The sequence below is a fragment of the Colletotrichum tamarilloi genome (genome assembly GCF_030869305.1).
Source record: "Colletotrichum tamarilloi strain Tom-12 chromosome Unknown Scaffold_66.1, whole genome shotgun sequence".
NCBI lineage: Eukaryota > Fungi > Ascomycota > Sordariomycetes > Glomerellales > Glomerellaceae > Colletotrichum > Colletotrichum tamarilloi.
The window spans coordinates 49,667-64,325 of NW_026849448.1; the positions used below are offsets into that span (position 1 = coordinate 49,667).

Below are 14,659 nucleotides of genomic sequence, written 5' to 3' on the forward strand. Positions count from 1 at the left end.
CGAAGCTTACGTTGAGACCCATTGCCTCTAAGCGGCGCGTCGAGGTACCTTTCAACTAGGCCGTACATGCAAATGATGTGATGGAGCTGGCGGACGAATTGTTGGCTGCTGCGAGCGGTCATATCCCTTTCATTGGCTCGCGATAGCTGAGTTGAGGCCTTATGTCGGTCAAGTTCGCCGCCCGTGACAAGTTGGAGACGTGAGTCAAGAGAGAGGCTCAAGTTCGTTGCAGCGGCGCGACCCCTCTCCTCTCCTCTCCTCTCTCAGAGGCAACACAACACAGTGGACGCTGCAGCAGCAACCGGCATCTCCGATGCGGGTTAAAGCCCGGTGTCCGTTCGTTCTCAAGCTGCACTCTGCAAGGTCCTCTTAACCTGTATAAATGAAAAGCCAACGACCGGTGGGGTGGGAAACATTGTCTTTGTGGGCAGCGTTGATGGTGGCCCAATAAAAGAATCGACAGAACATTTACCAAACACCAAATGCCAAGTTCTGTAGGTATTTCATTTTGAGGGAATTAAATTTCTAAAAACCATTAACTACGACATATTCCAAGTGACGGGGTTCTTCTAAGAGGACCATCTCATCAAAACATTGCCGTTGACGTCAAGTACGTCAGTAGGAGCTGATAAATTGATTACCAGAGAGAATCCGGATCATGATGCTTGATAGTCGTCGAGCTATTGGTTTGCGTTGCCTCACCGCATTGATGAACCCATTTTTCATTTCGCCAACTGCCACATTCCATTATCCATGTGCCGAGCTGGGCTGGGCTTCTGGAAGGAAGGGAAGGGAAGAACAGCGTCACTTCAGCTAAACCACCACAGACAATGGAGCAGCGGGCTAGCTTCTGCTGTATCCGCAGAGGCTAGCGTACATGATTGCCACGCCGTTAGCTCCATTTGACAGGCAAACACAGCGTGGCACCCTGGGCGGTTGGAGCTCCCAAGGAAGGCAAGTCGACCACGGCCCCATGCCCCCCTGCCTTGTTCTCCCTCGTGGCTTTGGTGGGCAGCGTGAAGATGCGAGCAGTTCATACGGATACGGGTCTTCAGGACCTCTTGCCATCGGGAGACTTCCGCTGGAGGATAGTTGACAAGTTACAAAGCAACGGTCATCACAATGGTCTCTCGTTTCGCGGTGGGTCTGCCGGCTCGGACCGGGCTTCCTGCAGAACCTAAGACAGCCCAGAAACCAACGATCTCTTCGGTGGAAGTCGAGGGCAGGCGAGGAATCAGTCCCAGGACCGTTCACTGTTCACCGCTCTCGAGTCCTATCGCCCACAAAGTCTACCGCGTTGGCAAACGAGTCTTTGTGGAAAGGAGCGAGCAAGCGCCCTTATGAAGCATCCTACCGGCCAGCGTTGTATCCCGCCAGGGCCATTCTAGACCTTCACATTTGGGGTGGCATCCCGATCCTTGGGAGAACGCGTTGAGACGTGCTTTGACTGGGCAGTTATTTCAGAGTACCGATAGTGTACTGTACAGTGCTTAAGGTACTCCCAAGGTAAGAAGACATCAGTGACCGAGGTCGTGAAGAGAATGCCGGGTTGAGCTTGGCTCCGGTTGACCCTGGGACATGCGAACAAGGTAGTTCGGAGGCGTGCCGCATCCTGGTATACCGGACGGCGTGAAATGGCAGAGAGGCTTTTAGAATTCCTTCTGCAGAATAAAAGAACAAGAAAGACAGGTGAGGTGGGAATTACCTCACGCACAAGGTGAGTATCCGACTCAGGATCCCTTGCGCGGATAAGGATACTGAGTCGCCAAACTGACGCCCTTGCGCGTATGATACGGGAGCTCGAGAGAAGATGAAGTTTTAGATACCCTAAAGAGACATTGCTGGCGTAAGCCCAGTTTGTAATGTAGGGAGAGTGTACCGGGATTTGACCCGATTTGCGTTTCTCTTTGGCAAGTGTTTTTCACAAGTGTTGCCCTGAAAATCATACCCGTGCTTCAAGCTCGAGTGCCATGAGTACCCTGTCTCATTCTCTGATCCTAGCACTACTATCCGTACAACTGCAGGCAAGCTCAGGCCCTGCCCGTGTGGACAAGCACAGGGTAGGGCAGGTTACGATTTGAGAAGTTGAGATGGCTTGCCGCAAAGAGTAAATGCAACTTGCCAGCCACAGCCTAGCCGCCCCGTTGTTTTCTTGGTCCCTCTCTGCATGCATGCATGCATGCACATCTTTTGTCGGGGGGAGAGGGAGGGGATTTTTCAACAGCTTGAATTTTTTATGTTTTTTTCCTCTCTCACGTTTTCAAATTCTCCATGGATTTCACCAATTCCTGGGCGGCACATGCTATCCCATGCTCCATGGCCCGCCGTCGACCGCCTCCCGCACTTCCCATGCTGTCTCCTCTCTAGCCAGTGGCTCCTTGCGGACAAGTGCTCCGATCAGAAGCCAAGTGTGATTCGATGGCGTTAGGTCCTGGCAGAGGAGCAAGGGGAGGACAGAGAGTGAGAAAGAGAAAAATGATGCACTACAGGTGGAGGTTCCATCCATCGAATCCCGTCCAAGTCAAGCTCTGAAGTATCCCGCGGTAAATGACCATTTCCCTCATGAGGTCCTCCCTCCCCCCTTTCAAATTAGCCTTTCCCGTCTGGCCTTGTGCATTGCGTAGTCCTCGTCCCCTTTGTTCTGCCATCATCCTTTGTCAACATTCAAGAAGCCAACGGGCTCCCCTTGTCTTTCGTTTCCTAGTATCCTTCATCGACTACCTCACCGGTTGTCAAGAGGGTGAATACAAAGACATCCGCCAACCCTCGACAGGAAAAACCACTTCATGTATCCATATTGATACTCTGTGCGTAACCCACCTTCCCCGCGCTGATATTGGCCTGGGTATTTCATCTATCATCTCTTGCGTTCCCTCCTATTCTCCTTTGGGGAAATTTCATTAGCCATCCCACGTGTGGCTATATTACACCCGAGCCGGCCGGGCCCACGATTGAGTCCCCATTTGGGAAATCTGGCGAGCGAAGACAACATCCGTGGAGTGAGTCGCTCTAAGAGAGTGACGGAACACTAAAGTTTCTTTGCAAACGTAGAGACGCGATAAAGATACGACATTGGCGCCAGCTAGAATTGAAAGAAAATCCTGGTGACGGCTTTTTGGCGGAGTCTTTTCTAAAGCTCGGCGAAATGGGTGAGGACGTCGACGCTGTTGGCGACCCCGGCATCGGCGATGGCCATCGACGCAGGGGCGAAGGTGCCGGTGCCACAAGAAACCGGACGGACCACAAAGAACGGAGGAGGCCATCTCGAACAGATAATACCCAAGATGCCCACGACAGCGACGAAGACGACTCAGATGCCGGGTCTGATTTCAGCTCCGTCTCTGTTGACGAGCTCCCGCCCATCCGGGCTTATGGTCACACATACCACGGTTCCGGTGTATTACTAATGCCGAATGACGAATCCGAGCGAGCCCGTCTAGAAATTCAGCATCAACTATTCAAGCTATGTCTAGAAGGTGGTCTGACGGCGGCGAAGCTCCCCAAGGACAGACCTCTCAACATTCTTGACATTGGTTCTGGGACCGGCAATTGGGCCGTTGAGATGGGCGAGCAGTACCCTCTGGCCAAGATCATGGGAATCGACATCTCCGCCGCGCTCTTACCCACGACTGTACCGGCCAACGTCGCCTTTGAAGTAGAAGATGCAAACCATGACTGGGCTCGTGAGAAGGACAGCTTGGACTTTGTGCACATGAGGAACCTCGTCGGCGGGGGCGTCTCGGACTGGAAGGCGCTTTTCCGGCAAGCGTACGAACATCTCAAGCCCGGTGGACAGATTGAGTTCGCCGAAGTGAGGACGAGGTACTTCGACCTCATTGACAGCAGCGGAGACGAGCCCATTGCGTCCACGGCTGAAGAGGAGAATCACGGCGGGATGACGGCATGCCGCGAGTTCGAGGTGCGGTTCTCGGAAATGGCCAAGATTGCAGGCGTGGACTTTGACCCGACGCCAAAGATTCCCGCCATGTTTTCTGAGGTTGGTTTTGAGAAGGTGGCGCGTTGGTCGGATCTGGTTCCCATACAGGCTGTGGGACATGATGAAAAGATGGTCAGAAAAGGAGCACAATTTGCTCAGATGCTGGAATATGGTATGTTCAGAGCCCGTACTCTTAACAAGTTCAAGTTTCCTCAACTAACATGCCACCACATCAGGCTTGGAGAATTACTCGTTGGCAGTCTTTGGCAGGGGTGGTTGGGATGAGAACGATACCCGGAGTCTCCTGAAGAGAGTCCACAAGGAGTCGCGCGATACCGCAAACGAGGCGTATGGCAAAGTGTAGGTGTCCCGGGATACGAATGTGATTTCACTGGGAAACCGCTGACTGACTTTTACTATATAGATCATTTGTCACGGCGAGGAAGCCTTTTTGATCGGGCTTGACCTGATCGATTCTATCTACTCTGTATAGAAGAATGGGCTGGATTATACCCATAGAGAATACTTACCTACTGTAATGAACTCACGTCACTTGGATTTATATGCATTGACTTACCGCCAAAATATTTGAAGCATCCCACTCCTAGTCCTCTAGCACTCTTCCATTCACACACTTCGATGCTGGCATGAACTACCACACCCCGCGGGATTTGACTAACCCCGCGGTCGGTCGGTCGGTTATCTGCCGATGTGATCCCTTAATCGGACTCTGCGGACCCGAGTCAAAAACCCTCGGTCTTTCCTCGGTGCCAACCGGCGGTGGCTCTGGTCGAGTCTAAATATGCACTCTAAACCTCTGCAACCCTCCCAAAACTTCCGATCAGCCTCCATTTCGCCCTTTATCCGCGTCGCCCCTAAACCTGGTCCTGACTGCCACACCGGCGCACGCTATGCTTAAAGAGATCCCACTTGGCTCAAAACAAAATGTGCCGAGCTTTCAAACCCGCTACAGAAACTCCCGAGAGGCCATGATCCCTGAATGTTTCACTCTGCCTGCCGCTGCAGCTAGCCTACGCGCTGCAAGGTTGGTGGTTCAACGTGCCTAGACCCCCTCAGTTCACCCGATGCCCAACGCTGCCTGTTTTTTTCTCTATTGCAACCTTGTCTTTTCTGCCCAGACGCCTGAGGAAATGCTTTGCGTTATCCAGTAGAGTACTTGCTGTTGTGGTATCATCAAATGATGCGTCAACCAGCTGCCACACTACTAATACTAACGTAAATGTAGTATTTCGACGATCATGCACCACACTGCGCAAACTCTCATCGCTGCTATGAACTGACGAGTAGCCTTGAGATGCCCCATGCCGGCCTCTCAGAAGGACCCAAATACTCGAATCCTACACTGAAAGATGCTTAATGGCCAGTAATATAAATTACCGGTTGGAGCGTCGAATCGTGCCCAGCCCACTTCTACCCAGTGTGCTGTGTAAGCCTCATGTCAATCCATGGGTCTAAATCGAGTCTAACTGGAGTCTAAATGGTGATCACTGCCCGTCCATTGGGCATCATCATGGATGCTTCTTTTGGGATCTCTGTCTCCTTCGCAGCCAGTCACATAGCATGTGGGTTTACGAGGCATAGCAATAACCGCGTAAAAGTCTTGAAGCAAGCACATGAACGTCAAGATTTTGATAATGGAGGCCTCTTGAAGGCTTCATCCCAGATTCGCCCGCCAGCATTGTCTCACATGAGGTCGTCAAGTCTTTGATGAGTGGCCTAGATATCAATGGTATTGTTACTTGAATTCCAGATTATCCTACCGTACACCATTGAGCTGGGGAGCAGCGGTCTCCTCTGTCAGCACGTAATCCCTCACTGCACCCTTCCAATCACTGATTCTCACGTCCTTGATCTTGACCACGATGACTCGTACTTCCTCACCGGCGACAAAGCATCCTCTGCCACCATCCTCGGCCTGAACACTTGGGTTGAAGCTCTGGCCTTCGTCAAATGTGTTGTTTTCCAGGTGCGCCTCGCGGTAGAACTTCTCCTCTTCCGAACCATTATCAACCAGTCTGGCAGTGCCATTGATTGTAGCACTAATACTAGAGACCGCCGCGGTGTTGAGATTCAATAGGAGGGATGCAAGGCTGGAGCGGTGCTCTGGGCCGGGGCTGCCGCCTGAAGGCCGTCGGCCAGACGTCGGCGGCCGATGGGAAGACCCTGAACGAAGCCGTCAGCAATCTTGACGAACACGCTACCACAATAGAGCTACAACATACAGTCATGTACCAATAGAGAAACGTTGGGATTCGAAAGAAGGTTCTGTGTTTTTCTCGAGGCGGGGTTCGTGGTCATGACAATAACGGGACCGGCCGAGTGGTTCGAGGATGGCAGATAGGTGTAGTTCATGAGAGAGACGTTCGGCGTGTTTTCGGTACATGTTGCTAGGTGAAGCTATCGATGCGGCAGTCTCGTCAGCTACATTTCTACATTGGTGTTGTGGTGAAGAGTCATCGCAAGGCTTGAATGAGGTGGGCAGAAGAACTAAGAGCTTACGAATCGAGCATTCTCCAAGCATTGTACGACTTCTTGAGGAAGAGTTGCCGTGACTTGCTTATTGGTTTCGCCAGCCGAAGCTTCGTAGTTGAGAGGGACTTGTTGATCCATATTGATGAAGCTGTTCTTGACAGTGTGTGTAGGTTGGTAACGTATCGTGAGCTTCCTTCGAAGGAGCCCTGTCTGGATCGACCGGGCTGGAGAGGAAAGATGGGCGCAAGGTCCCAGCCCACGCTGACTAATGCGGGGCAGAGCTATCGGACCTTCCATGCTCTCGCGGAATGACGTCGAGGAACTTGCATGCTAATCTTATCAGCTGTCGCCTTACCTAAGGCAGCTTGGGGGCAGCTTACCGGACCTGAGCACGTCCCGCCTGAAATCCGGGGTCGCCTTTCAGCGGCTTTCAGCACCCACGGCTATTGTCGGCACCACTTGTTCCAAGATGATCGAGCGCAACAAGCCGAAGCTGCTTTGAGACCTCGGGTTACCTGGGGCACTCGCAATGAGCTCTGCGCTTTCCTCCTCTGCCATCAACTTCGCGTTCTTCTCCTCCTTTCCATGAACATTCAATTGATACCCCAAGCTTGAAATCCACGTCACAAAGCTTCAGTCATCCATCATGCGTTCCATGAAAGCGAAGCACCGGCTCGTCCGACCCCTCCCTCGGCTCCTCTCCACTGCCGCTGGCCAGACGGTGCCGGCTTCGAGCCAAATTACACCCATTACCTCTCTCCTTATCGCAAACCGTGGCGAGATTGCTCTGCGAATCCACAAGACTGCGGACAGGCTAGGAATCAAGACGACGACTATCTATACAGACCCCGACAGCAACAGCCAGCATGCCGCGTGCTCCCCGCATTCCTTGAACCTGGGCGACGCAAGAGCGTACCTAGACGGCGAACGCATCATCTCCCTAGCCAAGAAGCACGGCATACAAGCCCTTCATCCCGGCTATGGCTTCCTGTCTGAGAACTCTCGATTTGCCGAGAGATGCGAAAAGGAGGGCATCGTCTTCGTTGGACCTCCGGCGCAGGCAATGACCGATATGGGCGACAAGGCACGAAGCAAGATCATTATGACCGACGCCGGCGTCCCCTGTGTTCCAGGGTACCATGGTTCCGATCAGGGGGAGGCACAACTATTGGAACACGCAAAGAATATCAAGTTCCCAGTGTTGCTCAAGAGTGTCAAGGGCGGTGGTGGAAAGGGTATGCGCATCGTTATGACCGAGGACGAGTTTGCCGCCCAGCTTGGTAGTGCTCGCGCCGAAGCCCGCGCATCCTTTGGCGAGGGTGGCGAGGTCATGTTGGTGGAGAAGTACATTGTGCGCCCTCGCCATGTTGAGGTGCAGGTGTTTGCGGATAAGCTGGGCAATTGTGTTGCTCTAGGGGAGCGTGACTGCAGTGTACAAAGACGACACCAGAAGATTCTTGAGGAGTCTCCAGCGCCGGATTTGGACGAAGAAACTCGTCTCGATCTTTGGGAGAAGGCTAGGAAAGCTGCTTTGGCCGTCAACTACGTTGGCGCTGGCACTGTTGAGTTCATTCTTGACAAGGACACTGGCGACTTTTACTTCATGGAGATGAACACCCGATTGCAAGTCGAGCATCCCGTTAGTGAAATGGTCACCGGCACCGATCTCGTCGAATGGCAATTCCGCGTCGCTGCTGGCGAGAAGCTACCTATGACACAGGAGGAGATCGTGGAGAACATCAAGCAGCACGGTGCAGCTATTGAGGCTCGTATCTATGCCGAAAATCCGGAGAAGGGCTTCATGCCTGATTCAGGCAAGTTGATTCACCTCACCACGCCGAAGACGAACGAGGACATTCGCATCGACGCCGGCTTTATCCAGGGTGATACTGTCTCGGAAGCCTACGATGGCATGATTGCCAAGTTGATTGTTCGCAGCAAGGACAGAGAAACAGCTATTCGCAGGCTAGAACTGGCTCTCCGTGAGTATGAAGTCGTCGGTCTCAGCACCAATATCGAGTTCCTTAAACGTCTTTGCCGGTCCCCAGCTTTCATAGAAGGCGACGTCGAGACAGGGTTCATCGACAAGTGGAGAGATGAGCTTTTCAAGCCGCGGCCAATCCATGACGAAGTCTTTGTCCAGGCTGCCCTCAGCTCGTTATCCCCACAACTATCACATGCTGCTCCCCATGGAGGTAGCTTAGGCTTTGGCGAGGCCAGCACCCTCAGCGAGCGCAAGTTTGCCTTCAAGGTGCTCGATTCATACAGTGAGCAAGAGGGAGAAGTTGTTGAAGTCAGCATCACACAAAAGTCCCATCAACTCTTTGAGGCGCGTGTAACAAGGAAGGGAGAGGAGCCGCCCAAGGTTTTCGAGAACCTCATCAGCGAATTCCAACCAAAGTCGTCGTCAACGAATGCGTTGACAACTTTCTTTCCCAACGAGAGATTGGAGTCGACGGTTGTGCAGAGTTTACAGCATGAGCAGGATACCAAGATTGCTGTGTTCCAACATGGCATCAAGACCGAGCTTTCTCTTCTGCCACCAAGCTGGTTCGAGAAGGCCCTCGGTTTGAAGGAGGTTACCGCGTCTGTCGTTGCACCAATGCCTTGTAAGATTCTGAAGAACGAAGTGGAAGAAGGGCAAGCCGTAGCAAAGGGAGCTCCGTTGGTTGTGTCAGTACCACCCGACCCAAGACCGCTGTCACAAGATGATTTCCAGTGGCTAATTTTGACACACAGTATCGAGTCTATGAAGATGGAGACTGTTATTCGGTCACCCCAAAACGGCGTGGTCAAGAAGCTGGCGCATAAGGAAGGCGTGAGTAGTCCTATTTTTCCAAAGTTGCACGCCCCTCACTGACACTGTCTTAGGATATCTGCAAAGCCGGAACGGTCTTGGTACAATTTGAGGAAGAAACTACAAAAGAATCATGAGCGGGCGGTGATTGATTTACAAGAGAAAAGGATACTGGTTTGAAGTTCATACAGCGAATAGGCTAAGATTAACGATTCGTTTCTATTGCAGAGGATAGGTACTTGTGCCAAGTCCTTTGTCGACCCAAATGTGCCTACTTAGAGTGTCCCCTTTTGAACACAATTAGTGGAAGCTCTGCTCTAGATAAACACTCAGTTTCTCCAAGCCTTCTTTCAGCACTTCTGTCCGACATACGTAACCAAAGCGCATTTGGCCCTTGAAGTCAACGCCCTCACCAAAACAGGTAGACCCAGGCATTATTAAAACCCCAGTCTCTTTAAGGATTTCAAGACAGAACTCGTCATCTCGAACTGGTTCGTCGCCTCTTTGAAAGCCAATCATTGCCGTTGTACCGGCTGTGGGCCTTACCCAGGAGCAAACAGACTGGTGCTTCTTGATAAAGGTCTCGAGGATCTCAAAGTTTGTCCTTGCAAGCTCGATGTTTCTATTGATGAGGTTTGGTCTGACCGCATCCGAGAGAGCATAGCCGGCCACTTGATCGTCTAGCTGCGAGACGCTGATGGTCGTGTAGTTCCGCGCACTCTTGACGGCCTCAATGATTCCAGGATCTCTCGATGCGATCCATCCCACGCGGATGCCGGCAAGAGAGAAAGCTTTCGACATACTCGAGGTAGAAATGGTTCGGTCATAGCCCAAAGAGAGGATCGATGGGGGCATGCTTTCTCCTACAGGAAGGCTGTGGAAGAGGGGTCGATATACCTCGTCAGCCATGACAATGATGTTTCTCGACTTGGCAAACGCGATGAGATCTTCTAGAACATGCTTAGGCGTAGTGACACCAGTGGGATTGTTGGGATTGTTGATAATGATCATCTAGTCCTACGAGTTAGCCGTGGGTACTACTCGTCTGAAGTATGGTTGTATTACCTTGGTATTCTCTCGCACCAGGTCTTGAAGTTCTCGGATGTCCGGGATGTATCCATTCTCAGCCTTCAATTTCCAGAGGCTCACATCAGCGCCCAAGCTTTTGGGAACTTCGTACAGCTGTTGGTAGGTCGGGTATACACAGATTACATGATCATTCTTGCCGACGAGGGTGTAGAGAGTGAGGAAGTTGGCAACGATGGCTCCCTGCGTAATGACGACTTGATCGCTGGGGAGAGAGCCCGAAACATCGTTTGCGTACATGTTGGCGATCTGCTGGCGCGTCTTCTCTGATCCGTAAATGGCGCCGTAAGTCATTCGTCGGGTTGCAATGTCAAGGGGGCCCGCAGCCGACTTGTCGCTCGACAGCTCTGTCAACTCCTTGATCGACACAGACTCGCAGCATGTTTCGGCGATGTTGAGAGCACCAGGCGTTGTCTCGAGACGATCCATCCATTCTTCTACCTCGAAAGCTTTGATCTGGACCATGACGTTGGTTGATGTTGTGAACTGGGCCTCAGATTTGATGTTGCAGCTTGTACCAGTGCTCTAATTCACCGATTGGAGATGATGTGTTGGTTGAAATAGCCCAAGACGCGTGTCTTTCGCTCTTCTTCTCCTCATTTCACAACTGCGGCGCTTTGCCCAACTTATATTCTGCGTCCAGCGTCAAGCATGTCTTGACATATCGTGCGCCCTTAAGACGGGGCGAGACGTTGGGCCGGGGCGAAGTGTCTCCACCTCTCGTCACCGACTGGGAAGGAAAGTCGAGACGAGAGCGAACATTGTAACAGCCCCGGTTCAAACTTCTCAAAACTCATTCGCTCTCACTTGATTAGCACTACTAAGCAACTAAACTGTCCACTGCCACGTATAAGACAAGTTCAAGATACATACAACTCATTCGACAAATCAGCGGCCAATGGCCTACTTCAATGGGTCTAGGGTTGCACCGACACCGCGGCCAGGATTAGAAGGAAGGTAGAGTCGAAAGCTCGGCCCCATCAAGCCACTGCGGTGTTGGACTTTGACGAGAACCTTTGAATAGCTTATCAAGTCCCCAACTATTACTTTTCCTCGTCTCAAACTTGATGAAGCAAGCCTGGAGCAGCAGTTGGAGAACCGCATGGTCTTTCCTTTCTTCAGCGGGGGATTTCTCGCATCAGAAACAAGTTTATATGTCACTTTAATCAGACTTTCACATTTTGCGTGGTACTCAAGCCGGCGCCATGGCTTGCGCAGCGCGCTGGTTATCGTGTAGTTTTCTTGTGCTGAATCAAGATCTTGAGAACCATCATTGAGAACTACACAAATATCAAAGTTCGCAGGATGTTGAAGCGTCTTCCACTACATAGTGTTAAAGAGGTACGTATTCGGAAATAGCATCAAATGAACGGTGTTTTAACGACAAATCGATCTGCCAGAAAAGTAGAACATAATTGAAGAAGCGGTAAGGGCCACAGAGGTTACATTTGTGATGGTTCTAAGGTTCTCCCGAGCTCCACAGAAATTCATGCCGCCTACCTAAAGTAGGTAAGACATTGAGGCGATTCTTTCATGTTCGGAGGACACATGTGACAGGTACATGGACTTCAGAGGGCCCTTCTCCCAAAGCCTAGCCAAATTATTTTGCGAATACCATCCACGTTGGAAATTGGAGTTAGTATGTCGTCTTCGCGGACTCCAAGGCGGCCATCCGGCATAGGGTCATCCTGATTTATGTACCCTTCGAGCCCTGAGACCCGTCAAAATGGGCGTGACTTGACCCAACTGAATATACATTACGTCGATAAAATGCTACATCGTTGACAAAACTTGAAACCCCATTCTAAAAACCTTTCGGACTGCCGACAGCCGGATTTGAAGACTTGGTACCTTGTGAGATCCACACACGTCAATAGTCACTCCAGCGCCTGTCTTTCAAGGTTCATAAGCCATAGGTATCACTACTTGGGGGCTCTTCCGCCGTTCTCCCGTCTTTCCACCAGTCTTCCTGAGACAAGAAGGTGCTCTGTTGCCAGATTTCAATCCTCCCACCTCTCCTATTCCTGTATCAAACCATCAGCCGCCAAGATGTCGAGTTCACCTCTAGAGAAACATGACACCATGTAAGTCTCAAAATACATCCATACTTGGTCAAACAATCAACTGACCGTCTAAGTTTCAAGAGCGGCTTTGAAGTGGGCAATGCTGTCGAAATCAGTCGCCATGACAATCCTCGCCGCAGTGAAAGCCAGATGGTCACTGGAGAGTAGGCTACCACCAAGAAGCCCGGTCTAATCTTATGCTTCTTACTAAAACTACGGACTCACAGGCCGAGCAACCCTCTTGAAGGTATTCCCCGAGAACAGCTCAAGATCGATGCAAGACTTTTCGCTATCGGCCTAGGCCTTCAAAACGAGATCACCTACTTCGAAAAGGGGGCGTTGGCTGCACAGACTCCGAAAGCCTACGAAGACATACCGGAGCTAAATGAAGAGGACCGACTCGTTCTGAGAAACGAAATCGAGCATCGCTGGAAGCATCCCAAAGCTCTCTACTTCACCATTCTTATGAACTCGGTGAGCGCAGCAATACAGGGCTGGGACCAAACAGGGTCAAATGGAGCAAATTTATCTTTCCCACAAGTATTTGGGATTGCGGACAAAGGCGAGGCCTGCTTAATAGCCGGAACATGTGCACGAAACTCCTGGATCATTGGTGCCATCAACAGCGCGCCGTATATGGCTATTTGCGTCATGTGAGTCCTTCGCCAATTCCATAATGGACATATCACTGACTACCTGTGCGTACTAACAGCGCTTGTTGGCTGTCTGATCCCGTCAATAACTGGTTCGGAAGACGCGGTGCAATCTTCCTGGGCGCCATCTTCAGCATCCTCGGCCCCGTAGGCCAAGCCCTTTGCCAGACTTGGCCACAGATCTTGATCTGCAGAATTCTTCTCGGCATGGGAATGGGACTGAAAGAAGTTACTGTGCCCGTATTCTCGGCTGAAAACTCGCCACCTAACATACGTGGAGCTCTTGTCATGTCGTGGCAACTTTTCAGCGCTTTTGGGATCATGCTTGGATTCCTTGCAAATCTCGCTCTGGTTGGGTTTGGGGACATCGCCTGGAGACTTCAACTTGGTTCCGCCATGATCCCCGCAGTACCTTTGCTCCTGGGAATCTACTTTACACCTGAATCACCCCGCTGGCTATTGAAGAAGCGCAGGTTTATTAAAGCCTACGAGTCACTCCTGAGACTACGTGGCAACAATTTACTCGCCGCTAGGGATCTTTACTTTGTCAACGCTCAGCTTGAAAAGGAGCAAGAATTAGTGGAGGCTGACGGGCTTGGTGACAGCAACTTTCTCACCAGATGCGTGGAGTTATTTACCATCCCCAGGGTCCGTCGGGCGACACAAGCATCAGGTATTATCATGGCTGCTCAGCAGTTTTGTGGAGGTAGGACAACGTACTCCCGAAATGTTCAAGAACGCTTGACTAACAACCGCAGTCAATCTCATGTCATTTTACTCCTCGACGCTCTTTGTGGAAGCAGGGGCAAGTAACACCATTGCTCTTCTGGCATCATGGGGATATGGTATGGCAATGTTCCTTTTCGCGATCCCGGCTTTGTGGACCATTGATCGCTGGGGCCGCAGAGCCCTGCTGTTGATCACCTTTCCGAACATGTGCTGGGCTATGCTAGCAGCAGGCATGGCCTTCTACATTCCGCAGAGTAGTCCCTTACACCTCGGCGTTATTTGCTTGTTCATTTATATCTTCGCCGCATTCTATGGTCCGGGAGAGGGGCCAGTGGCGTTTGTCTACTCGGCCGAGGTTTTCCCTCTATCACATCGTGAGGTTGGCATGGCTTGGGCCGTCGCAACGAACAACTTCTGGGCCATCGTCGTGGCACAAACATCCCCGCCACTTCTCCAGTCCATCAAGCCCCAGGGAGTCTTCACACTTTATTCTGTCTTTGGCGTTATATGCTTGATTCTCATCTTTCTATTCCTTCCAGAGACGAAGCAACGCTCTCTTGAAGAACTTGATGACGTTTTCTCGGTTTCTACCAGGCGGCATGCGTCTTATCAACTATTGGAGGTCTTGCCATGGTGGTTTAAGCGCTATATCATGCGCAAGAGAAACGAGCCTGAACCTACGTTATATCTTTTCGAAGTGGAGGAAAACATTGAGTCGGGACCAAAGTCCTAGACACATGCTGAATGAAGGCGGAATAACACATAGATATGAAGCTTTGCGGGGATAACAGGAGCGAAAGGCTTGCAGACTTTCTTGCTGAGGGCCAAGAGCAATAATTCTTTTGGTTTTCACTCACATCTTTCATCTTCTTACGGAGACGGCTTGAAGGACAATAGTGAG

General features: G+C 51.3%; 6 protein-coding genes across 6 annotated transcripts; 3 read left to right on the forward strand and 3 right to left on the reverse strand.

Moving 5' to 3' along the window:
* Positions 1 to 843: 843 nt before the first annotated feature.
* On the reverse strand, positions 844 to 1,068 carry CTAM01_11704 (uncharacterized protein; the record flags this gene model as incomplete). Its single annotated transcript, XM_060527714.1, has 1 exon — positions 844 to 1,068. One exon carries the CDS (start codon positions 1,066 to 1,068, stop codon positions 844 to 846), a length of 225 nt encoding a protein of 74 aa, XP_060377618.1.
* A 2,077-nt stretch (positions 1,069 to 3,145) lies between these two features.
* CTAM01_11705 (methyltransferase) lies at positions 3,146 to 4,392 on the forward strand (the record flags this gene model as incomplete). The annotated part of the gene is made up of 3 exons (XM_060527715.1): positions 3,146 to 4,109; positions 4,174 to 4,297; positions 4,362 to 4,392. The coding sequence occupies 3 exons, from the start codon at positions 3,146 to 3,148 to the stop codon at positions 4,390 to 4,392; spliced, it is 1,119 nt and encodes a 372-aa protein (XP_060377619.1).
* Positions 4,393 to 5,714: 1,322 nt separating this feature from the next.
* CTAM01_11706 (pyridoxamine 5'-phosphate oxidase) lies at positions 5,715 to 6,727 on the reverse strand (the record flags this gene model as incomplete). The annotated part of the gene is made up of 3 exons (XM_060527716.1): positions 5,715 to 6,121; positions 6,181 to 6,355; positions 6,458 to 6,727. 3 exons carry the CDS (start codon positions 6,725 to 6,727, stop codon positions 5,715 to 5,717), a joined length of 852 nt encoding a protein of 283 aa, XP_060377620.1.
* A 349-nt stretch (positions 6,728 to 7,076) lies between these two features.
* Positions 7,077 to 9,364, forward strand: CTAM01_11707 (carbamoyl-phosphate synthase subunit L; the record flags this gene model as incomplete). The annotated part of the gene is made up of 3 exons (XM_060527717.1): positions 7,077 to 9,103; positions 9,170 to 9,248; positions 9,302 to 9,364. The coding sequence occupies 3 exons, from the start codon at positions 7,077 to 7,079 to the stop codon at positions 9,362 to 9,364; spliced, it is 2,169 nt and encodes a 722-aa protein (XP_060377621.1).
* Positions 9,365 to 9,527: 163 nt separating this feature from the next.
* On the reverse strand, positions 9,528 to 10,778 carry CTAM01_11708 (aspartate aminotransferase; the record flags this gene model as incomplete). The annotated part of the gene is made up of 2 exons (XM_060527718.1): positions 9,528 to 10,238; positions 10,293 to 10,778. 2 exons carry the CDS (start codon positions 10,776 to 10,778, stop codon positions 9,528 to 9,530), a joined length of 1,197 nt encoding a protein of 398 aa, XP_060377622.1.
* A 1,584-nt stretch (positions 10,779 to 12,362) lies between these two features.
* Positions 12,363 to 14,491, forward strand: CTAM01_11709 (uncharacterized protein; the record flags this gene model as incomplete). The annotated part of the gene is made up of 5 exons (XM_060527719.1): positions 12,363 to 12,397; positions 12,451 to 12,540; positions 12,604 to 13,029; positions 13,089 to 13,735; positions 13,788 to 14,491. 5 exons carry the CDS (start codon positions 12,363 to 12,365, stop codon positions 14,489 to 14,491), a joined length of 1,902 nt encoding a protein of 633 aa, XP_060377623.1.
* Positions 14,492 to 14,659: the final 168 nt, after the last annotated feature.